The following is a 25,552-nucleotide window of genomic DNA, read 5'->3' as shown; positions in this document are numbered from 1 at the left end:
AACCTTTTTTGGTAATGTTTCATATATGTATTGATAGATGGCGCTTAAATGTAAAACTGAAAGGAACTTCGTGACACAATTTTATGACGTTTTTATTTTTTCAGGGAAGGAGTAAATAAAACAGATGGAATAAATAATTTGTTTCTTAAAAAAATACAATAAATAATTGACGTTTTACGTTTGTACTTATAGCCCCGCGAAAGCAATGTCATCTTTAGCAAACAGCCGTACGCAAAATAAAATCATATTTTAATTTAACGTGACAATTAATCATATTTCTCTAAAATAAAATATAAATTCTAATTGACAATTAAATTCGTTCGTTATTACAAAGAAAAATTTCTCACTAACACGTCGATTAATCAAACAATATTTATGAAATAAATAAAAATTTTCAATACCAAAAATCCCCAATAATAGAGTAAAGTTTGCTAAAGGACAAATAAAAAAGCGCATTTAAGCTAAAGCAGTCTATATTAAGCCAACCATCTTCTCTTGTCTAGTGATGCATTGCCACGAATTCACTGGAAAATATTTAAAAAATTAGAAAAATGAACATCTAATGTATAAAATTCTCGTGTCATAATGTTCGTTTCCATACTCTTCAGAAACAGCTCGACCGATTCTTATGATATTTTTATGCATATTCAGTAAGTCAGAGAAACGGCTACTATCTACCTTTCAAATTTCGATATTATAGAAATAACAAAAATAATGTGTGAGAAGCATTTCAAAGTAATAGTTTAAGAAACTGTGCGTAATGATAATAAATATATAATTAATTAAGAAAAATTTAATTGACTTAACATTTTAATGTAGACATGCATTTTTGTAGACTATTTAATTGCGCGCTTTTAATAAAATACAGATAAAACATGGTCACAGATAAGTAAAACGATTTGTGCCATAGACTACAAAGTTCGCGCCTAGAAAAATAATATAAACATGATCATCAATTAATATTGATTTCTTTAGTCCTGTTTTATAATGCAACAGTTTCATAAACTAGTATGAGATTTGTATGGTCTGTGGTTAACGAAGTGTGTTAAGCGTAGAACTTAAGGGTTCGATTCCTGATACCAAAAACAAAAACCTTAAAAGTTTTGAAAGCCTTAAAAGGTGAAAAATTTTGTGTTGCGAAAGGGGGGGCTACTTACCCAATAACTTGTTCTAGATCTCGGGCGTGGCAGATATATTTATGACCTAAGTTTTGCTGTTTGTCATAAGCGTGTAGTTTGACTTTTGAGCCATCATTATTCCGCGACTCCAATATTGATTTATATAACTGAAAGTTGAAAATAATGATAAAAATATAATTAAATAGTTAGGTTTAATATCTTTAGTAGACATCTATACGTAATTTTAAATATATAATAATCACTGAATTAATAATTATTAATTCAGTGATTCTACAAGCCATTATAGATTTTAGCTTGGCTTAACCTCTCATATATTTGGATAAAAATTAGCTCCATCTAGTGGCAACTGTTCGAAGCACAACAAAATACTGTAGTTTCATGTTACGATAATAGATGACGCTGTAATGAAGCGAGGAAATAATTTAAGATATTTTACAATAAATTAGTTTATAATAATAAATCAGAGTTATTGCACTATTGTTATAAGAAGTTTTTGTCTGTCTATAATATCTATATATATATTTCTGTCTTAGATGCCTAATTAATTCTATTTCCATATAAAATCGATGGAAGAAATCCCAAATTTATAAATAATACTATTTATCTAGTTGAAACAGACAAACGTTTGGTTTCAATAACTTACTAGTGGTAGTTTAACGGATGTCAAATGCGTTATATATCATAAAATCAACGTCTCAATTACGAAAAATAAAATACAAACCTTAAGCCCCACAATAAAGGGAACGACGACGTCATCCTTAGCGTGTAATATGAGAACTGGCAACTCTTTCGCCTTGGCCAAGTGTGAGTCTGACTTGAAGGAATATTCTTCGCTCGATCTGAACGGCGACACGAATGTATTGTCGAAGTATGGCAACCATCTTACAAGCTGAAAATGTTTCATAGATTTTCTATGATTTTGTTTGCGTCGAAAATTAATTCGATCGACTGATGTTGCATTAAACAATAAATGTTATTTATAAACTAACGTTATAAAAAGTTGACAGTTAACTATTTATTAAATAATTAAAATATTAGAATTAACGACATCTTTGGCGTGATTTATGTAAATTATTAAAGTAGGTGAAAAAGTTTATTAAATTTTTAAGAAACAAAAATTTATTAAAGACTTAATTTTTAACTGACAGCATTATCAACCGACTTCAAAAAACCCAAAGAAGGTTTATAATGCAACTTACACTGTATTAAAATAGCAAAACTTTATAAAAAGTGAACCACTATTTTAACTAAAATACTGTTTCGTCTCTTTCTGTCAAATTGTGGTTACGCTATGATAAAAAGAGACAGCCAAATACGTGTACTTTTTATAAATAAGAGCATCAATCTATTTCATGTTTATAATAAATAATCTTATAGAATGATATGTACGAGAAAATTTCAATACAAATATTAAAATAACTCGAAAGTTCTATAGTTGTGATCAGAAATATACGTATACAAGTGGCAAATACATAATGATAAAAAGGTATCAATATGTATTATGTCGGTAGATTATATTGTATCAAAAAAAATTAAAAAATCGTGGTTTTTACAATTTGAAAAATTTCAGTTTTTAGACGCTTATTTTTGTTTTCTTATACATATATCAATAATATAGATGATAGAAGTTTTAAACTCTAATAATTACAAGTCATTTATGCGTGGCTTCTTACCGCGGACAATGGGTGATGAGTTACAGCATCTGCCAAATTACTAAACGGAGCTTCGAGAATCAGTCCACATGGTCTCGGCAACGGCTCCCGTTTGAGAACATTGCGAGACAATTCTGAGAGATTGCCCATTAAATGAGAGGAAATCCCCGTACCTGGAATAGTTAAGATATATAAAAATTTATATATGTAGAATCTAATTGGAAAAACCGGTAGTAGGTACCAGGTAACCGGTACAATAAATAAAACATGTAAACATACTAAGATATATTAAGGGTCTGTTTCACAATGTATGGATAAAGTACCGAATAGCTAAGCAACACATAAATTATTTGGAAGATAAATTGTGCTATTTGACACTTCATCAGACTCATAACTTATGCTGGACTTTATGTGACGAATAGCGCTATCTGACAGTTGTGAAACGCAACAATAGTGTTTATCCTACCACCACTACCTAAGTAATAAATAGCTAATTTGGAACTCATCCGAAGATTGTGAAACAGACCCTAAGAAATAAAAATAATTTTTGATAATGTATAAAAAAAATATTTTTCGATTCTCTAGGCAACGTCAATTCTCAATAAAAAATATTAGAAACATCAGAAAAAAATCAGCAATAATGTTTCAGCGCTGTCAAGTTAATCAATGATTCTACATAAGTTTGACACAGTGTTTAGATCCTAACTTGAGATACAAATTGGGACTTAATCTGTGGTAGTACTGCCTACTGAAGCTACCTAACAAAAAAAAAATTTGTTTTTGCTGTAATTAGATACATTTTATATTATATAGTATGTAATTATAGGTAGGATTACGTATCGTGGGTTCATTTCCCAGCGTAACAATTATTGTTTCGCTCCAATGACTTGCAAAAAAAAATATCACGATTACGGGACTTACCCAATGAATGTCCCCAAACGAAAACAGCAGGTCGTTGAGAGCTGGACTGAATGGTGCTGTTAAGCCAGTCATATACTATTAGTGAATCTTCCACCACCCCTCTTTCAGTAGGACAGACATTTGTTGAATCGCCATATCCTAGAAAAAACAAGCAAAAGAATTGGTCTTTGATACAATTATTATTGCGCCCTGTCGTTGACATTTCGTCTCTTTCTGTCAAATTTTGTTTACCCTGGGATGAAAAGAGACAGATGAATTATTTTTTAAAATAATTCGGAATAAATATAGCCTATGTTACTCAAGGTAGCATTCTAATGGTGAAATTATGTATAAAATCGGTGAAATTTTATTCGTTACAAATATACTAAACGGGAATCGATTTCAAAGTGTGAGGGGAACTATGGATATCCAGACGAATACTCTGATTTTGAATTCCTTAGAATTCTGACAGCTATCAATTTTTGACATGTCAGAGTTGGCAAACCTTTTTGGCCGGGCACATTTTTCAATTTCAATACGAGTCGGAAAATCTGAGTCTATGACACATTTTATTGTTAGTTAATGTATCCATTTTATTAAGTGCGGTGCTCCACATTAAAAGTGGTTATTATTACGTCCCTAAACAGCACAAATAAAGATAACATTTTATTTTTTTACTAAACCTGGAATTAGTGATGCAAGCTAAACAATAAAATAAAGTAATTAAAGTTAATTCTATATATTGTTCGTGATATTGAAATATTTGTGATTTTTGTATTAGGTCACTTGAGTAAGGGAGCGTTCAAGTATTAAGTAACGAATTAGGGAGAGGGAGAGGGGAGGGGGGAATCCTTTTGTAAAACGTTACGATGCGGGGCGGGGATTGAATTACGCGTTATTGTTAATATTATTTTCGACTTTCCAGTACTTTACACCACATAATGGTAACTTTTAGGCATAAAGAGTCACTAGGTGGTCACGAAACGTTTTACTATAGGTACATGGGTACAGAATGGGGACAGAATTCTACGGAATGAAAAATCAGAGTATAGCTCAATCTGAAAACGCGTTAGTCTGGGATAATGGGATGCTAGAAGGTACACGAAATTTAAATTTAGTTAAAAAGGCAACCAACCTGATTGTTAATATCATAATGCAAACGATATATCAAGTATATTTTTACGATAATTATATATACAATGATATCTTAGAGTGCTCTAGCCTGGTTTCTATGTTAGCAACTATTTTTTCGAGATAAAGGATATGATAAAAAAGTAATTACATAGCAACAAATTATCTATTATCTATACTAATATAATACAGAGGAAAGATTTGTTTGAAACGAATTGGCTTAAAAAGTACTAGACCGATTTAAAACTTTCTTTCACCATTTGAATGCTATATTATCACTGATTAATATAGGCTTAATTGCAAGAAAAAATAAGAATCCCTACTAAAACTACAATAATGTATCCCACGGTTTAAAAAATGGTCTATAAAATATCTTTTATCGCATGCGCTGCGAGAACTATTAATGATAGAACAAAAAAAATGTTCCACAATATTAAATAACATATTAATAAATTCTACAAAAATTGTTTCAAAAATAAATAACCACCCGTGCGAAGCCGGGACGAGCTATAATAAAAACGACGTATTATAATAAAAATCTTACCTCGATAGTCGAATGCGATTGTATGGAAATCCATTTTCTGAAAAAATTGATATAACTCTATCCTATGAGATGCCGCACGGGAGTTCGAGTTACCTAAAAAATATATAAAATTATGATTTTGGGAAAAAAATCATTTAAACTTCGTGTCTCTAAACATTTGCGACATTGATAAATGTTTTTCTTGTAATAAAATAATTATTGTAATTATTTTCCAACAGTCCGAGTTTCATCATCGGTTTAATAATTTTGAACTTTGGGATCCACACATTTCTGGAAGGAACATGTGTATATAAAGTAGGTAAATATATAATGTTTATTTTTTATTTGCTATGTATTTAATAATTTCAATAAATTCCTATACTTTAAACTTTGAAGTGGCTAGCAACAAGAAATATAGATAAAAGAAGTTATACATTTCATTAATAGTTCTGAACATGGTCATACCATGACAATAAAGTACGATAGGATATTTTGAATTGGCCAATTCTTCGTCTAACTGCTTGCTTAGTTGCTCCTTATCCGAGCTCTCTTCAAAGCTACCTTTTAGTTTTTCATAGCTACTCTTTGGTAGGATATGCCAAATACCTGTAATAATGTATTAATAATTGTAAATATTTATTAGAGGCCTAAATCTGGAATGGGTCTTTATTTATATATAATTTTATAGCACACATAAGAAAAAAACAATAAAGGATAGAAACAAGTTACACAAATTATAAACCAATGTGTGGCCTCGCCTGATGTGAACGGCGTGCAAAAACAAAATGCTTATAATTAATGAGTTTAAACAAGGATTACAAAAAAAGGGTGCGTGTACTTATGTACGCGCGTAAGAAGTTATACTTCTTTGGCATTATTAAAAATAGTTTTTGATTGCATGCAAATAATTAATTACAATTAAATAATCAAATACTGGAAAAGGAGTCATTATAGTCAATAAAGTTCAGTTTACATTTGAAAAATTTAATAAATAAATATTTATTATTATTCTCTTACGTTAAGTGTAACATAAATTCTATTATTATTCGTATGTTGTTTTTAAATTATGTCCAATGCCGTAGCATCTTCCGTGGGCAACTTCATTCTGTTAACTTTGTGTCACGGTACGCGCGTATCGTAAAATTTCACTCTCATCAATTTTTCATAACGCGCCTAAAGAAGTATAACTTAAAAATTAAGGTCACAAACGTGATTAACTTCGCTTAGAGCGCTGTTCTTGATGTGGCATGTCCTTGGGTGTGTTATGTTTTATACCGTTCAAATGACTCCACATTACCAGCTGATCTAGGTCTTTTTGAAGTAAATTAGTGTGGCTTAATTGTTATTGAATTACTTGTATGTTGATACAAAGGAAAAAATAATTACATAATTCGGTAAAAAAGATTTATACATAAAGAAAAACAGCCAAGTCAAAAATTATGTAATATTACGGCCCAAGGCCGACTTAGTTGGACTTTAGCATCACATACTTGGCCCCAAGTCTCAACATTCGCTCTTATTCAAAGAACGATTTATAAATAAATAAGCTATTTAAACCAAGTATTAAATTATAAAACTAATTTCAATTGTATAAATAGGCTTGGGAAAATACAAATTACTCATTAAGAATACTTTACGTCCGATAAATATATTTTACTATGTAACACGAAAACTAGTATATATACGATTTACATCTTTAATGGATTAAATATCATTAATGTACGTCATATCATAAAAAACGTGATTAACATATAGATCGAAGTCCATTTTCATTACAACATTCTAATTATATATACAGTCAAAACCGGTTATAACGACATTGAAGGGACCGTATAGTTGCCGACGTTATATCCGATAGTCGTTATAAGCAATGTCATATATTATATACACACAAGTATAGTTCATATGTATGTACAATACATACAAGTTATATTATCATAGTTATCTATCTAGAATAGGTAGGTATGGGTTATAATATGGTATGTTAATATTATAATATGTAAACGAGTCAAAAAAGAAACAAAAATATTTATTACGAAATAATTAGGTACAAAAGTAATCAGTCATTTTGGTCTGTTTTTTTTTAGCCCAGTCTCAAATATTTTTTGCATTTTACGTTTCATACTCCTCAAGGTATGAGTATCACCAGTATCAAACTGTTCGTTAAAGGCAACAAATTTTTGTAAAATCGTTACAGCGTTAAGAGCCTCCGAAATCGTTGTTGGCTGAAACTGTTCGTTGGGAGAAAGTGCTTAGGTAATAATATGCCTAAATATTCATTCAACGCCTCTAAATAAGATTTAAAATCGTTTGTATTGTTTTGTTTTGCTGAGACAAGAAGCGGTTGGTCGTTATAGCCGATGAATATCGATAAAATTTCGTCGTTGTAAGCGATATGTCGCTGTATCCGATGTTGTTATAAGCGGTTTGTTTACTGAATAGTTTACTAGGGATTCGGACGGGACCGTACAATCTGGTTGTAATAACCTATAGGTCGTTGTAAGCGATGTCGTTATAAACGGTTTTGACTGTATATCTATCAAAATTATTAAATATTCATAAGATAACTATTATGGGGAATTGCACATTATATATTATTTAAGAAATAATCAAGCAAATTTGGAAAGTAGTTCAAGTGCTTGGTTTCTTTAAACCTGGTGACAAAACATAATAGTTACAAGTTAAAAGGCCAAGCTGGTGAAAAACTCATGAATTTTTAAGGAAAATAATTTTTGGAAAAGATTTATTGGCAGATAAATACACATACTAATATCATTTTAAACTAAATTTAGTTAAAAAGTAATACTTATTAGTGACTTATTATTACTCTCTTTTTTTACAGTCATCATTGTATTGTGTTTATAAATCAGTATTGTGAGAAAAAAGCTGTGAGGATGATAGATTAAAGGGGCTTACCTAGTTTAACTGGGCAATTATCAACCATAGATTGATACTCAATGTTAATATTTCTAGCACCTTCTATTCCGCTAGCTGCAGGGTCCTCATAGTCTATGTGAAAAGGCCATTGAGCTGTAAAATAAGTCAGATTAGGATTTGTCTACATAATTCTTAAGTAATTTTAAAGTAATATGTGCTATATTTCTATTGGATTAATTCATGCATATAACAATTTAAATCTAGTTATTCTAATGTCAAATATCTTGTTTTTTATTTGTAATAATTTTATGCTTCAATAGCCTGGCCTTTACCATGAAATTGTATTGTCTAAAGAATTATGTATGGAATATAGTCATCAATGCTGTAATATGATTAATGATAGATGTTAATAAGTTTTAATAATACTGACATCCCTTTTACTCAAGGAGAGTCTTTTAAACAAACTATGCCTAACAAAATTAAAGGTGGTAAGTAAATAAATAAATCACTGAAACTTAGGTAGTAGGAAATGAGCAAAGTACATACCAAAATTAGCAAAGATCATATTTTGTTTAAATGATTTTGAATACTTGAATATTAAAGGCACAACAGCTACATGGAAAACAAATATTCCCGCTGTGATTGAGGCACCTAGCAGGAATGTCCTGGAAAAGTATTAGAATTTTTATAAATTGTAAACCTTTAATTAATACAAATAAGGTTAATATTGTACCTAATATTAATAAGTATGAAACAATTTGTAAACATTCAATTATCAATTATTATTCATAAATCATGAAAAGAATGAACTATGTATATAAATACTTACGCAATCGAGTATAAGGGTAAACAAAACAGAAGTAGGTGCATCTTTTACACAATTATTTAGTTATATTTAATTAAGAAAGTAAAATCTGAGAACTTGATAATTAAATGCAATTAGTAATAAATATTAGCAGTGTGTGAGTAAACAATTCGTTCGATTATTTATATATGCGATAGCGAAATGTTGCCTCAAATTTGTGACTTCAGCATATAAATATATGTATATATATTATATACAAAATTAATCACGAAATTACGAAAAACTAAAAATCCGCAACTAACATATTTTTCTAGTTCTATGACTAAACTACAATCTTCGAACTAATAAGTTATTCTTCTCTATACAACCCATAAAACCCAATGAAAAGAACACAAAATTTAGCCTAAATACAATAATAAATAATTATTTTAAAATCCCGTTAAAACGTCACCTATTATACATTTAATAATTAATACTATTTAGCAGTTAGCACGTCACAGACTAAGAACATAGATATAAGTCGCACACTCGCAGGCTACAGCTCGCTTAAATCGAATACGTTTTATATTAATATGTTAAAGTAATCTGTGCAATCTTAGAAGAAGCATATAGTATTTTAGTAGAATTTGGTAGAAGATAATAATTTGTTAGCAAAACATCTACTCATTTATAACAAAAATATTGGAGTTATCAGTTACGTATACGATTTTTAATCTTTGTCTTCCTTTTGTACGTTCATTTTTATCTTTAGGAATTTTAGAAACATTTGTGTTGATAAAAGTAATTGAGAAATTAAGAAAATCGTTGAGAAATTTGAGAAATCCGTACTTGCTTAATTTGTATAATAACTAGGTTTTAAGTCTGTGACAAGGTTATCCTTGTAAATGATGTTGGTATTCCAAACATATAAAAGGTTATAGTGAGTAAATTACTATATACATATAAGCATATTATATGGCTGAAGTAATAAATGCATTAGGCAGTGAATCATTGATAAGAAGCTTTGCAAACTATTACTGCAATCAAATCAAATTTTCATAGTGGTTTACGTGTATTTTGTCAGAATTTTACATTAGAAAATATTTCTGTTTTAAAGGAAAATCATTACAATGTTGTGTAAGTAAACCGTTGTAAATACTAGGTATGGAATCGATGTACCTAAAAGTCGAAAGTTATTAAGTCGAATTAACTACAAAGATTACCTGTCAAGGATTATTTCACCATAAATAAACATTTAAAAAATAGATAACTGTTTTTATCGACTAGAACAACATCAAAACAGCTAAATAGAATAATATAACTACTTTTTCATAATAACTTAGTTCCAGTTTCATATGCTTGAAGTTTATATCGATTAATTCAATATAATCGATGATCAATATAAGCAGGTCCCTCCCTATATAGGCTAAAATTGACAGATGTCAAAATATGTGATCTATTAAATTGGCCCTACTATACCTATATTATATTGTAGAATGTAATATATTAGTTGATCTGTGACTCGCACTGTCTAAATCTAAGCAATTCTATAAACATTGTCAGCGGGACAGTGCCACATACTTTTCTTGTGGCTGCTGCCAGCGGCTGAAATTGCTCAGACTGACATTGTTTATTATCTGTAATTTCTTGATGGGTACAATAAATAATTTTATATATTATTTTAATATTTTTCTTAAGTTACGTTTCTCATACTCATCAATCTCAATCAAGTCATTATAATATTATGTCTGCATAAAACATGTTGATTATAGTTTGTATGTAAACAATACGCATAAAAGCGAAACAAATTATATAATAAAATGTTTTAAACGGACAACAATACTTGTTGCATTGGTTTAACGCAGAATAACAAATACTTTATTTTAATTTAATTTAATTGATAGTAAATTAATTAATATTTATCGTTATTTAAAAGGTAATATAATTTATATATTTTAATCAGTGTAATATGTTAAGTCTGGTAATAAATAGGACTATATTCATATATACCTAAAATAGATTTGGTAGCGAGTTACGCCTGCCGGAATAATATTACAACAATTTATTCTTATTCATTAGCTTGAACAAAATTTTCAATATATTTGGGCAGGCGACACCACCCGACCAGATAGTTTTTTTTCTAATATCTGATCGGGGTTTGTCCGATATCAAAATAAGATGAAAATGTGTAGTAATGGGTACTTCATTAATAATTTAAAACTAAATAATGAATATTCGCTCGTTTCATCATGATTTTAAACACAAATAGCCGAGGTGAGCTAAGGCACAGAGAGTAAATTGTATACTTAAAACATAATGGTTAACATAGAGAACAGATAGGGGGAAACAAACAATTGAGACCAGAAACGCCGCGCGCCAGGCTTGCGGATATGTTGACGTCCTTGAAGGAAGTAGCAAGGTTAAAGCATGAAGAATGATTGTGTAAATAATTCAGTAACTTTAATTACAAGACTTTGACAAACACAATAAAACTAAACCAATTTGAAGAAAATCTATTTCATAGGTAACTTGATTTGACACTAAGGTAATGTTTGTTTAAATTAATTAAGATAAATAACTACTTCACTGTCGTTTTGTTTCCTTATCCAAAAAAGTCAACTGAGGGTCCGTATAGCATTGTATTTCTAAAAGTTCAGTAGAGATTATTTCGTTTTTCATTTTTATCGATTTCATTATGTCATGGATAAATGGCGCCCAAAAGTGATATTGTCCATAAACACGACTATAATTCGCAAATACACACCCAGTAAGACTTGTTATATACTTGATCCGTAAAATAACTGTTGTTTTTTTCGCAGATAAGATTTTTGTTACAATATTTCCCGGTTCCAAGGGTATGTAACCTTTTTTGCGGCTTCCAAAATTCAACCACATATTATTAGTTACATTCTCATTCCATTTCTTCGACAAGTTAAAACGTTGAGATCCAATATTAAAACTAATATTGTACATTATATTTGCTGGATACGTATTTTCGTGCCATGTTGACACAACGCTCGTTTCAATTGTATCAAATAGTCTAATTTTGGCTTGTATTTTTATACTCGTATTATTAATGTGATTTACCGTTTTCAAGATGACATTTTTACTAAAAATATTTAGAATTTCAATCTTTTTTACCTTTGTGGTTCTTGTTACTTCCTCCCAATGATGATCCCTAAACACATTATTAAAATACGTAGGATCTTTAAGGAATACGTCGTCAGGTGTTTTGCCAAAAAGTATTTTGATTCCTTGCTTCATTCTGTTCTCAGTGATATTAAATCGAGCCAAATCATAGCCACTGGCTAGAACTTTATGAGCACCAGTAAATGAAATACTACAATTATCCTTTGAAGAGCCAAGTTTAACACTTATTTCAATTTCGCCTTTACAAATTGCAATAAAAACTATAGTGATAATTAAATAATACGACATAATTCAATCAAATAGTGTTACGTCTACCAATACTATAAAATTAATGATGTAATTGCAGTTAGAAAAGACAGAATATGAATACCGTTTTATTATAATTTAGATCATTTTAATCAAGAGCCATATTTTTTTAGCGTTATTAGGTTAATAATAGACACAAGAAAATGTCAAATTTTTACCAAACTGAAGTTTTTTAATCATCGTTTATTTAGTTATGTATATATTAAATACATACCATCCAAGGTAACAATATGTTATCACTTCGCAATGACCTTCTTATCAAAGTATAACTCTGGTTCAATTATTATGATATTAATGTTCTTCTGAATTATTCGAAACGATTAATAATTTTGGAAGTGAAACTGTTTATGTTATAGATAAATTTTGTGATTGTTTTTAGTTATATTAAAGATACAAGAGGTGTAGAACGTGCGAACAATTTTCGCAAAACAACAATGTTAGATAAAACGCTTTTAATAATTGGTATAATTTTACCCATTATAAGCGCAAAGATAAGTATTAATATAAGTAACGGTAATAACGAGACAGATATAAGAGTGGAATATTCTGGATATGACATTCACGTTATCAACAATGAGGATATTAAGTTATTCAACCTCAACCAGTTATATTTGAAAGAAGCTGTACGTAGATTTTATAAAATCAGACCGCAAAGTGTGTATTTAAAGAGTCCAACACCATGGAATGATCTGTATAAGATCAACGATTGGGAACAAGTGTCAAGAATTTTATCTGTCAAATCGGCTAAGTTAAAGATAAATAATAAACAAAATACAGTGGTATTATCACAAGATTTTGAAAACTATTCGAATTCTACTATCAAAGTTAATACTGCTTTAAGTCAGTCCGTTGAAAATTCTATTTCAACCAGCTGGTCAGTCAGCAATGAGTGGTCAGTATCACAACAGTTTGAGTATGACGTTAATGTGATATTCGCAAAAATTGCTGGTACTACCGGTTTTACATGGACTTCGAACTGGGGTAAAAGTGAAGAAAAATCAGAGACCTTTACCATTGGAGCAACCAGTTCGGTAGAAACCGAGTTAAAGCCTGGACAGGCTGTCACTGCGATTTTGACAGGAAACAGAAGAGTATTGGAGATTGAAGTCGTGTATGCGGCAACACTGAGAGGGAATGTAGCGGTGAATTTCAAAAAATCGTTTAGGGGTCATCATTTTTATGGCCCCTCAATCGTAAGTGTTTTGAATACAGCCGGAATGGATACGGAGAAATTGATAACTCAGAATATTAAAGTCGGTGTTTATATTGATCATTCTCTTAAAGTTTTTGATAAGGCAACAGGTTTACCGCTGTAAAACTGTCGTTACAGGCCGATTTACATTATCTTAGTGTTTAGGAGAGTGCTTTAGTACAACTTGAAAGGCAAGTTCTTTAGCGTAGCGTTTACTAAAGCAAGTAGCGTTTACATGTTTCAACTAAAGTACTATCCTAAAGCACTCTCCTAAACACTAAGATAATGTAAATCGGCCTTAAGATAATGTAAATCGGCCTTTAGTCTACGTTATGTGTGCATTTAATTTGGGTAAATTTTACGTGGTGGAGGAAAGTGCTTTGACTATGTAAAAACCTTTGACCGTTTCAACTGACTTGGAAAGCTTTACGATGAAGCTTACATCGACTTCTGCGCATTTCGCAATTCTGTGTGGTTCATATATGATTTTAATTTCGTTGTAGGTATAATGAATTCACGGTTACTGTCTCAATAGTTTAAGAAGTTCAATGTATATAATAATAAAGTAGATTTTTTATGGTTCCAGTAGTATACCAAATCTAATAAATGGGTTGTGATTATTTTTATGAAAAGTTTTTTAACATTTTCTCATTTTTACTTTGTGAAAGCTTACGTTTGGAAATTCAAAGTCGTATCTATTTAAAATATATTTTATAAAGTTGTGAAAATTTAGTTTTATTTTAAATCTTTCATACAATGTTTATACCTAGTATATAAATGTAATAATTAATTTATATACTAGGTATAAACGTAGTATGTACTAGGTATACATATTTTTTTTACAATCATAACAATAATAAACCTAGTTTAAAAATTTGGTATTTACGCAGCATTCACTCGACGTATAGCGATACTTATTCGATGAGCGAAGAAAGCACCAGCTAGTATATGATGTCCCAGAACTGGATACGTCTGACCCTGATTGCTTGATTTAGTTTAGTTAGTTGAGGAAAATTAATAGTATTTTTGAAGAATACGCTTCAAAAATAAAACTTAGAATGCCTGTTCCACGTAGCTTCAATGGGCATAGTGCATTTGGGACGGTTTTATATCACACGCCGTAATGTTTAAGGACCACCTGTTACCATTCCATTTAGGCTATAACACTATGTTGTAGTGCAAACAAAACCGAGAGATTTTAAACAGACTAGATTAAAATTATTATATTTAAATTTTATAGTAATTTCAAGATCATTCTCAGATTTTTGCTTTTACACTTATTATGGTTATATAATAATAATGTATATTTCATCTGTCTAAAGAACAGTACTAGTAGAACTAACACCACATCAGCATCAGATCTGTCGTATTCTGGGTATTTACTTTTGTAGCTCTGAAGATTATCTAGCTCAGAAAAGATTTTGTAGCGCTGCCGAGTAACCCCGATTAGCCAGCAGGTGAAGCGACGCAAGTGGAAATTGATAGGCCATACACTCCGAAGAGATTCCAATTATATCCTCAAGCAGGCGCTTGACTGGAACCAGCAAGGAAAGCGGAAGCGTGGCCATTCCAAGCAAACCCGGCGTCGTACACATGAGGCAAAAAGAGCCAAAAAGACTTGGAGCGAGGTGACATATCTTCATGGGACTTACTGTACACGCCCTCTGCCCCATAGGTGTTATATATAGGTGTTACATATACATGACGTCAAGTCAAAGAACAGAATGTCTAAATGCCTGTTTTAACAGCAACACATACATTGTTAAATGCGATCAATCGTTGATGAGTATAGCGACCACAATAATGTGATAACAATGAAAGTCGTGACACAAAGCTAGTCGTCCTTGCTCCTAATTTGCTATGGAAAGCTTCAAATTATTGTCCTGTAAATGAGCCAAAAATGGTTCTTTTGTTTCTCAAGGGCAGAATATCATCGTAGGAGTCCCTTGAGAGAAAATATTAAACTTGAAATTATACTTAACAAGATCCTCATTATAATGAATTAACGGATTTAGTATGCGCTGTACAGTGTACACTGAAGACAATTGACCCTACCTGTGCTATAATAAAGATAAATTTTATTGAATGGATCAATTTTTTTTTCTTTTCGCCCATGGCGCAGGCTATAGTCTTTGGACCATACGGCCTAGTCTTTCGTAGAATTTTTCCTTTAATAATATATTAAGTTCATTTATGTCTTACGTAACGTAACGCTAAGTGTGAAAAAGTCGAATTAAAACATTTTTATTATGTCATGTCATGTGTCAACTTATAATGTTGACATCCCATAGATACAATTAGAAATTCATTATTTTTAACAGTACTTGGACAGATATTATCTATCAAAGCTTTTTATTGCATACTATTTCCTTTTTATTTTTTTAATATGTAAACAATAACGATTTAAAAGACTTTTATACTACAGCGTGTAACGTGAACGTAACTATGGTACGCTACCTTTGGATTTCAAGTTTGCTCGTCTTCTGAGCGCGCCAAATTTGGTATAAGCTTCTCAAAACTTTTTAGGTCAAAAACGTTAAGAATTTCTTCACCTGTTAATCTCTATACAAATAGTTCTTTAGTGGAATATATTTCATATGAAAACGTAAGCCTTTTAAGAGGAATTTCTGCTGTAATGATTATTCCAATATTATATATAGAGGTTATCTTAAATATAGGGGATTCATTTATTTATTGCCCATATATATATTCAAACATATATATATTCGATGACTCCAGAGCTGGTGCTTTCTTCACTCAACGAATGAATAAGTATCGGAATACATCGAAAAATTTTGATTTTTCAATTTACAAATTTTTAATTACATATTATTACTTCGTAGGCAAAGAAATAAACTGTATATATAAATGTATGTAAATACTGTATTTGTGTGTGTTGGGAAATAATTATTATTCAAATATTAAAAGTACAGTACATATATGAAATATAACATATTGATGATTATTTTGCTCGTTAATATGTTACTTCTCATCTCTGAGGTCTTAGGTTCGATCCCCGGCTGTGCACCAATGGACTTTCTTTCTATGTGCGCATTTAACATTCACTCGAACGGTGAAGGAAAACATTGCGAGGAAACCGGCTTGTCTTAGACCCAAAAAGTCGAGGGCGTGCGTCAGGCACAGAAGGCTGATCACCTACTTGTCTATTAGATTACCAATTGATCATGAAACAGACACAGAAATCTGAGGCCCAGACCTAAAAAGGTTGTAGCACCATTGATTTATTTATTTTAATATGTTACTTCTAAAAGTAACAAAAGAAAAACGCTAGAATTCAGAGCATTTTTTGAATATCACACCAGTTGAGCGATTCTGTATAGAATCTCTATCGGAAACAGTGGCGTAGCTAGGTAACCTAGGGCCCTGGGGCAATTGAAAAATGGGGCCCGCTGCTGTGTACACTGATTAGGTTTTATCAAACAAAAATATGAATATACAAATACTTTAAAAATGCCAAGCTACTTAAGCTATTTTGTGCACTGCAGGGCACTCGAACAACTGTGTTGTTTAATTCTTTCTGATAAATGCTTCCAATCTCGAATTCCAAAACGCACATATCACTATCCGTCAAATTGACGGCACTGCCAACCTACAGAAAGAATTTAGGGGAATTCCCTAGGCATAACTTTTGATTTTCTCTCAACTGAGTTGTCATGATTAAAGTGGGGTCATATTTATTTTGAAAATGGGAGAAATTACTAAAATTTCAGTTCGATCGAGATTTCTGGTAAGGATTCGAGGGCCCCCTGAGCTTAAGGGCCCCGGGGCACTGCCCCGCCTAGCCCCTAGGTAGCTACGCCACTGATCGGAAATAGACTTTTTTCGATAAGGTATCTGATGAAACTTACCTTACTGAAGATGAGGGCAGAACTTCTATATTGAATCTCTAAGAAAACCCATTTCCTATTATCCCAGCTATTCAAAGCATGGTTAATAAGCATAGCTGTTTTATAAATATAAAAATCGTAATTCTCATACAAATTTAAATTACTTTAAATTTCGAGGTAACTAAATTAATTCCACTAAGTAGTTTTTCAGGCCGTCAATAATAGACATTGCAATTCCAAACAGAACCTGATTATTCTAATTTGTCATTTTAACATTCGTAATTTAGCTGAAGATCTAAAGATGTAATGTCAATCTAATATTAATGTTATAGAACACAAAATAACAGTGGTGAAAAGAATATTCATTATTATCGTTTTTAGTTTGTTTTATTTATCAATCACACTTATAAGATATATAATAAATCAATAACAATTATAAGAGAAGTCCCAATGGGTCATGGTAGAAATATTTATTGTTTTACAAGGATTTACCCGAATATCTTTATATTGTGATACTATCAAAACCCACGGCGGCAGTTATAGCTATATAAATATGTATAGTGAAAACATATTCATAAATACTAAATCAATACTCTTTCTTGGAATTTTTATGCTGAATTGAGAAGTGGAAGTTAATTGGTTGGTTGGTTTTTTAGTTAGTTTTAATAGTCAATTAAGACAGATATAGTTGTAATAAGAACATGTTTTATCAAAAATATTTTTTATGTAAGTTGTACACACACGCTGCCGCTGTGGAGAGTCCCCCTCTGGGCGTCAGCATTCGATGGTGGATGCACAGACTGCCCTTCGTAGTCTAGGAGGACGGCAAAACTGCGCTGAAAAACTTAAAATCTTGTGATTTCCGAACCAATTCGACTCAGGGTCCTTCAAGAAAAGAGCGTACCAATTATTAAAAGGCCGTCAACGCACTTGCAAGCCCTCTGGCATTGAGAGTGTCCATCACTTAACATCAGGTGAGTCTTATACCCGTTTACCCCATGTTCAATAAAAAAAATAACATAGTACAATTTCCCCACTGACCATAATTATATATCCTGTATATACTATCGATTTTAACAATACATTTAGATCAAGCGTGTCATCACTTACACTTGAATTTGAATCACGCTATATTAAACTCTATTCCTCATCCATAGAGAATATAATTCCGTAATAAAACACCTTCATACAACCTGCTGGTAGGATATTATTGTCAAATTGTACTAAGTATAAATAGATGGTGAGATGGTGTTGATACCATTCAGTAATCAGCTTGTGAATCTGCAACAAGTAGGTAACCAGTAAAATTACCTTGTAACACACAGATTTAATTTCCCAAAACCCATCTTTTTGGTATAACGTTACTTAAGTTATAAAGGTTTAAAATTAAAATCATTAATTTTTTTTTTTAAGTAAGAGAAAGTTCAACTCATTCATGAAGTGATTACGATAACATTGTCCCCATTAGCTGTCATTCACTATTAATATACAGATTAACTTACAAGCATTTATCATTTATTAGTTAGTCTATTTATATTAAAATATAGTGATATGTTTTCAGATTAACTCAAACTCAAAACCCAAACCACCATATGAACATGAAGGTCAAGGTATGTACCAGTTAGAGTACCTACAGCCATGCGATTCTGTAACTCACTTTTCGAACTCACACAGCGGTTTTCGCATCGGCGGTCGCTCTCAAATCAGTCGTGAAGCAGTCATTTTATGATTTGGCATTCTGATAAACAATAAACTAGAAGCCTTTTCAAACTGCCAAATCATAAAATGACTGCTTCACGACTGATTTGAGAGCGACCGCCGATGCGAAAACCGCTGTGTGAGGTCGAAAAGTGAGTTACAGAATCGCAGGGCAGGTATATGATTCTAACAAACTCACGATATTTTTGTTTGTTTCTAGGTTTTAGTCGCGGTCCTTTTAAGTGCCTATACAATGGCTGAACCTCCCGTTGGGTAAGTATTTAAATCACATTTGAGGTTAAACAAAAATTTTACTACAAATGCTAACTACTACTAAAGATGATGTAGAATTTTGCCTTTTTAAAAAGATTATCTATTAAAGGTGTTTAAAAGTTAAACTTATTTCCAAACGATAAAGAAAAACTTGTAAGCTTTGAATACGTTTTTCAGAGACTACCCCTATCCCGATTACGCTGCTCAACGATCGCTTTCCGATACATATGGCCCTCCTAGTTTTGGTGCAAGAACTCAAAACCAATTAACACAAACTTACGGCCCTCCCGAAAGTCAAAACGCACGTCTCTCAAAACAATACCTACCTGCCCAGCGAAGTCTGTCCCAGGAATATGGAGTTCCTCGAAATTTCGATTCTTTCGAATATTCTGATGATTATGTTCCACAAAGTCAATATGGTGTACCATCAGCCCGTTCAGGTGAAAGCTATAATTCAGAGAAAACTCTTTCTCAAGAATATGGATTACCTGCGAGTAATTTTAATGCCCAAGAGGAATATAGTCTTGATGCAAGAAATTTGCCTCAAGAATACGATGTAGCAGCCAAAACTCTTCCTTCAACAAGGCTATCTCAGAAGTACGGATCCCCAGCTCGTACCATTGATACATCTGTGCGCGATTTGACCCGACAATATGGTGTGCCAAAATCACGTTCTCAAAACATTCCTAAATCTCAATTCCCAAAAACCCGGGTAAGCCAAGTGTCTAACTCCTTTGGTGTATCTCAAAATATCCCTACTTCAAGAATTCAAGACTTCAATGTAGCTGCAAAATCGATTGACTCTTCTTTCCCATCCGACTCTTATGGTGCGCCTTTGCAAAGATCATTTGACACCATTTCTAAGGAATATGGAGTTCCTCAAACTGAAAAACCAGCTTTCCGATCACAAAGTATCTCCCAAACTTATGGCGTACCACGTTCAGGGTCCGATAGCTACTCAAAGATGTCCAGATTTGGCGCTGCACAAAACACAGTATCTACAAGTTATGGAGTTCCTCGATTGTCTTCTCAGTATGATGTCCCAAGCGGCGGTAGATCAATAAAACCCTCAGAAACTTACGGAGTACCTAATGCTAAATCATTTGATGATGCTAGAGTGAGATCCAACGCATTTCCCAGGTATGTTTAAGGATGAATTTCATTACTTTAATTTACATCATAAATTTAAATTGGATTGTCATTCTAGCAGTACAGCCTATCTTCCACCCACCCGTGAAGCAATGCCAACCTCAGGGTACGGAGTGCCTGATGTGAACAGCGGTCTTTCCGGTCAGGGGTACAGTTATGCAAGAAATGCTCTGGATGAACTGATCAACCAAGTTCGTATAAGTATTTTTTTTATAGAACAGGGGCAAACGGGAAGGAGACTCACCTGCTAAGTGATAGCGGCGCCCATGGACACTCTCAATGCCAGAGGGCTCGAGAGTGCGTTGCCAGCCTTTTAAGACTTGGTAGGCTCTTTTATTGAAGGACCCTCAATCGAATTGGTTCGGAAATAATTTAATGGGCAGCTGGTTCCACATAGTGGTGGTGCGCGGCAAAAACTGCCTTAAGAAACGCTTAGTTGTGGAACGACGGACGGAGTTTCTGTAATAATACTAAATTATTTCATAAATTCAACTAAAATTCTTGAATACTCTTACGATTAACTCTTGACCTCTTTGATAACTCAAAAAAGTATGTAAAATGTCAATACTAATGCATAACATTAATAGGAGCCAGCCAACTACGACTTTGGGTACAAAGTTAACGACCTTCGTACTGGAAGTGACTTCGGTCATACAGAGACCAGACAAGAGAACAAGGCTGAAGGATCATACTTTGTAGTGCTTCCAGATGGTACAAAACAGGTAAATTATTTAAACTTTTGGTCTACTGGTAAACCTTTAAATACACAATTGTATTATAATGTAATCTGAAAATGATTTTTTTTATAATTTTCGATGCCTACGAAATGCTGCAATAAGTTAAGCCTACATATTTTGAGTACCAAATAAGTAAAATTTTCTTTTGTTTTCAGGTGGTTGAATACGAGGCAGATGACCAAGGATTTAGACCCCGTATCTCAATAGAAGCAGTCGATTTGGGATACGACGAAAACGCATCTAATTTAGCTAAATCCGGACCGTACTAAACACTTACTTAAAAAGGTTCTATTTACGTAACGATAAAAGGCTTTAATGAGAAATCAATAGGTGTTTACTTGGCATGAAAAATATGTGTGTAATACTCAATTTATTTATTGATCGCAAAATGAAAATGTAAAAAAATATATAGTTCGAACGTGTTTTGTACATTGATGAAAATAAACCGTTTTTAATTTATGTTTTAGTTTTATTAAAATACATGTTAAATATTAATATTACTTTTCTCTATAAAGCTTAAAATAAATAATCCATTAATATAATGCCTTTTGACAAAATTTAATTTAATAATTTAGTTCAAAGCTTTACCAAATTATCTAAAGACGAAATTTGATGTCAAAGCGTCTTTGTACGCCAGAGTGACTTGCAGAATATGCAACCAAATATTGTACTATCTATTCAATATTGTACCCAAACTATATTCGAGCAAATAAATGATTATTATCTGTGAGGTCAAATACTCTTTTACAACTAATAAGATAACCAAAACTATTATCCACTATAAAATTGTTAAATTCATTTCTTTCATAAAGATTTAATTCAATATTATTAGATATCTACTCGTATAATATGCCCTGTGAACTTATTGTACAATGAAAATAAAAAAATATAGGCTTTATTTGACTTGTGGTGCCAGTTGCACCACGATGTATTCAAAAAATTGTTACGCCATGGCTATCAAACTAATTAATCACCTTCCTAGAAGTTATAGATCACTGCCGTGTTTGACGACTCATTGGTCTAGTGGTTAGTACCCCTGACTGCGAATCCATGGGTCCCGGGTTCGATCCCCGGCTGAGACGAACATAGATGTGATGAGCATTTGGTGTTGTGCTTATTAGGTCTTGGGTGTTTAAATATGTATTTATATATCTATCTATCTATGTATGTATATCCGTTGCCTAGTACCCATAACACAAGCTTCACCAGCTTAGCATGGGCTCGGTCAATTGGTGTGAATTGTCTTTAAAAAAAAAATGGTTGCAAAGGGAAGGTGATTAAATTTGGTGCCTTTATAGAGTGGGCGAGTATTTAGACCATAAGTTTGACAACAATTATAAATAACTTAACTTATTTTTATGACATTATGTTAATGTTCTTATTATATGACATTATGAAACTTAATATGACATTTGCATGCCTATTTTTATATGGCTAATAGTAGGGATTCTTATAATTATTTTTTTGCAAATAATCAAATTATTTATTTGCTCACCGTAGTAGCTAATCTATTAAGACTGCACATATCCCTTTAGTACAATTTAATTTCGCCTAATTTATAAATTTTTCACCTTCACGTTATACATCATGGTGAGGAAACCGGTGTGTCGTAGACCCAAAAATAATCAACATGCGTCAGCAAGTGCCGATGATGACTGAAGACTGATCAACTAAGTACAAGTCTATCCAAATAATAAGACCCATATATCGATGTAGCGTCACTGAATTATTATTATTAAAATTGTAGCGACACTTACATTCCATGGCTACAATCACTGCGATGACGCGTACCCTGAAACGCGCTAACGCAGTTACTTCAACTGCTAATATAAACAACTTCTCAAATTCAAATTCAAGATCATTTATTCATTTACGTAACACAATGTACACTTATGAACGTCAAATAAGAAACCTTAGCAACTGGTTAGACTGGCCGACGATCCTCACTAAAGAGCAGCGCCTTTCTTTATACAGAAAATTATATAGATATATAATACATTATATAAACCATATAAAATAATAACAGAAAAACAATAACTAAACCTTAAAATAAATAACTATAATATAGTATTAAAAGGAGTCCCTTTAGGCGAGATTCCGAAGATACTGGCAGCGTTCCCCCTTTGAATAGCTAGTCTACTAGCACTACTTTGTCCGAGGTAGCTGCCAGCTCTTCAGTCTCCTGTGATGTCGACTAACCTTGTTGCTATTTCCTTAAAAAGCCTTATACAGTTAGAGCCCCACGGACCAAGGGTCTCGACACCGAATGGGACAAAATCGTTTTCGGAGCCTAGACCCCTGTATTTGCAGGCTTTAGCTTTTTCAGCCGTATCACAACTCACAAGCTGCACCAGCTATGTTGTTAGTCTCATAGATGCAAGGGGCCAGCGTGTCTGAACAGGTTGCATCCCATACCAGCACCCGGCCCATCTTCCATGAAATCAAAAGAATATTATTATTATTTATTACTATTCTTTATATAAATAATAGATGGAATTTGATCGCTTTAAAAAGATCACAGTGCCTTCACAGTTTTGCTATATATTTCTTTGGTTTCCTGACTTTAATATATTTTGCGAATCCACAGCTGATTTTTACAAATAGTAGATAAGTGTGTCTACGCTATAAAACAAAATCAAATGTAAAGAACCGGCAAATTTCGCTCACTATGAAAATTCTCGAATAAATTAGTTTATCGGTATTTCTTTTCATAGGAAAATAATCATAAGACTATAGAGATATTTTATGAAAATATACTGTAATCTAATCAAATAAATAAACATTAGACACCTCAATAGATAGAGCTTTTCTGTTTCCGCGTATTATGCTTTTTGCGGTAACTTCTATTACCGGATTCGCAGTTGAATCTACTGACAGGTGTCGGTAACTGTCAAATAGCCTGGAAGAAATTAAAAAACTATCTTTTAACCCGTTATACTTAGTTAATTTTTTCAAATATAATTATAAACCTTGCAACAATTTCATTGAATTAAACGCAAAATCATTAGAGCTAAAATATACATTTTTAAACAACTCTTTCTGGTAATAAAAATGGCTCACGCAAAACAAATTCGTTATATATCTTTTTTTTTTCTGCTGTTATTTGCAATCAGCCCCAAGGCTATGAGCGATTTTTTTCTGTGGTGCTGTCGTTATATATATTACAATTTTAAACTGTTCATTCAAATTAGGAAAACGTGTCATGATATGTTGTTGATCTACAATTGTCTATAGTTCTCTAGAACTCAGCGGAAGGCGTTAAAATCTTTAAGAGCTAATTGAATTTTATAATAATTCATATACATATACTATATACTTATGATATTATAGTATGTATGGTGGTAGGTGAATTTATGCTTTATGTAGAGTAAGGTCACAGCCAAGGATGACAAATATCCCACGTCGTTGTGGATGCACCCTAGGAACAAAGAACTCATATGAGTAACTGTTATATTATTAGGTTGCATGAAAACAACGCCAACTTCAGCATTGGAGCTAGCCCTCCAAGTTGCACCCCTTGACATACACATACAGCAGGAGGCAGCATTGGCGGCCATCAGGCTTATGGTACTGGATTTATGGGGTAAAAATCATTACAGCACACACACAGCGATCCTAAACAGGGCAATAGAATACCAACCGCTAATAGCTGCGCCATGCGATAGGATTGTTAATCAACACATGCTAAACAAGAAATACCATGTACAACTGAGAGAAGAGGAATGTGATCGATCGACCGCGAACGAGCTACGCATATACACTGATGGCTCAAAGACAGGGAGCGGCTCCGGTGCTGGCATATTCTCTCAAGATCTCAACATCAAAACACACCTACCCCTAGGCATACACAGTTCGATTTTTCAATGCGAGTGTGTTGCCCTAACCGAAGCAGCCAGAGGCGTAAAGCGGTTGGGAGTTAATAACTTTTGTATTAAGCTCGTATCCGACAGCGCGTCTGTGCTGATGGCGTTAGGGGGTAACACGACAAACAGCAAACTGGTGCTGGAGTGCCACAATGCACTGGAGGCATTAGCCCTGACGAACAGGGTCACCCTACAGTGGATTAAGGGACACAGCGGATCTCTCGGCAATGACGCAGCCGATGAGCTTGCGAGGAGAGGCTCGGAAATGTTGCCGGCAGGCCCGTATCCGCTCCTACCCTTGCCCTTCTCGCAAGTGCGAACATGGATTCG

General features: G+C 32.6%; 4 protein-coding genes across 8 annotated transcripts; 2 read left to right on the top strand and 2 right to left on the bottom strand.

Annotated features, from left to right (window-relative positions):
- Nucleotides 1-128: 128 nt before the first annotated feature.
- LOC125052362 (lysophosphatidylserine lipase ABHD12-like) lies at nucleotides 129-9,494 on the bottom strand. Of its 2 annotated transcripts, none has more exons than XM_047653165.1 (10): nucleotides 9,052-9,494; nucleotides 8,769-8,887; nucleotides 8,262-8,375; nucleotides 5,811-5,951; nucleotides 5,367-5,459; nucleotides 3,713-3,850; nucleotides 2,813-2,964; nucleotides 1,861-2,028; nucleotides 1,158-1,285; nucleotides 129-524 (listed from the first exon to the last, which is right to left on the bottom strand). In XM_047653165.1, exons 1-10 carry the CDS (start codon nucleotides 9,090-9,092, stop codon nucleotides 500-502), a joined length of 1,119 nt encoding a protein of 372 aa, XP_047509121.1. In that variant the 5' UTR covers nucleotides 9,093-9,494; the 3' UTR covers nucleotides 129-499. The 2 variants fall into 2 exon arrangements, with proteins under 2 accessions (XP_047509121.1, XP_047509123.1); XM_047653167.1 differs by having other exon boundaries at nucleotides 9,330-9,494.
- Nucleotides 9,495-11,504: 2,010 nt separating this feature from the next.
- LOC125052365 lies at nucleotides 11,505-12,610 on the bottom strand. Its single transcript, XM_047653170.1, has one exon. It carries the CDS (start codon nucleotides 12,442-12,444, stop codon nucleotides 11,590-11,592), a length of 855 nt encoding a protein of 284 aa, XP_047509126.1. The 5' UTR covers nucleotides 12,445-12,610; the 3' UTR covers nucleotides 11,505-11,589.
- A 167-nt stretch (nucleotides 12,611-12,777) lies between these two features.
- LOC125052364 (spherulin-2A-like) lies at nucleotides 12,778-15,740 on the top strand. The gene is made up of 2 exons (XM_047653169.1): nucleotides 12,778-13,790; nucleotides 13,978-15,740. Exon 1 carries the CDS (start codon nucleotides 12,897-12,899, stop codon nucleotides 13,776-13,778), a length of 882 nt encoding a protein of 293 aa, XP_047509125.1. The 5' UTR covers nucleotides 12,778-12,896; the 3' UTR covers nucleotides 13,779-13,790; nucleotides 13,978-15,740.
- Nucleotides 15,741-18,452: 2,712 nt separating this feature from the next.
- LOC125052590 (pro-resilin-like) lies at nucleotides 18,453-21,818 on the top strand. 4 transcript variants are annotated; one of them, XM_047653519.1, is made up of 7 exons: nucleotides 18,453-18,476; nucleotides 19,064-19,112; nucleotides 19,421-19,473; nucleotides 19,651-20,613; nucleotides 20,681-20,813; nucleotides 21,210-21,344; nucleotides 21,515-21,818. In XM_047653519.1, exons 2-7 carry the CDS (start codon nucleotides 19,095-19,097, stop codon nucleotides 21,626-21,628), a joined length of 1,416 nt encoding a protein of 471 aa, XP_047509475.1. In that variant the 5' UTR covers nucleotides 18,453-18,476; nucleotides 19,064-19,094; the 3' UTR covers nucleotides 21,629-21,818. The 4 variants fall into 4 exon arrangements, with proteins under 4 accessions (XP_047509475.1, XP_047509476.1, XP_047509473.1 ...); XM_047653520.1 differs by lacking the exon at nucleotides 18,453-18,476 and adding an exon at nucleotides 18,494-18,792 and having other exon boundaries at nucleotides 20,684-20,813; XM_047653517.1 differs by lacking the exon at nucleotides 18,453-18,476 and adding an exon at nucleotides 18,494-18,792.
- The last annotated feature ends 3,734 nt before the right edge of the window (nucleotides 21,819-25,552 follow it).

Source organism: Pieris napi, chromosome 9, assembly GCF_905475465.1.
Source record: "Pieris napi chromosome 9, ilPieNapi1.2, whole genome shotgun sequence".
NCBI lineage: Eukaryota > Metazoa > Arthropoda > Insecta > Lepidoptera > Pieridae > Pieris > Pieris napi.
This window is presented reverse-complemented; position numbering and strand designations above follow the sequence as displayed.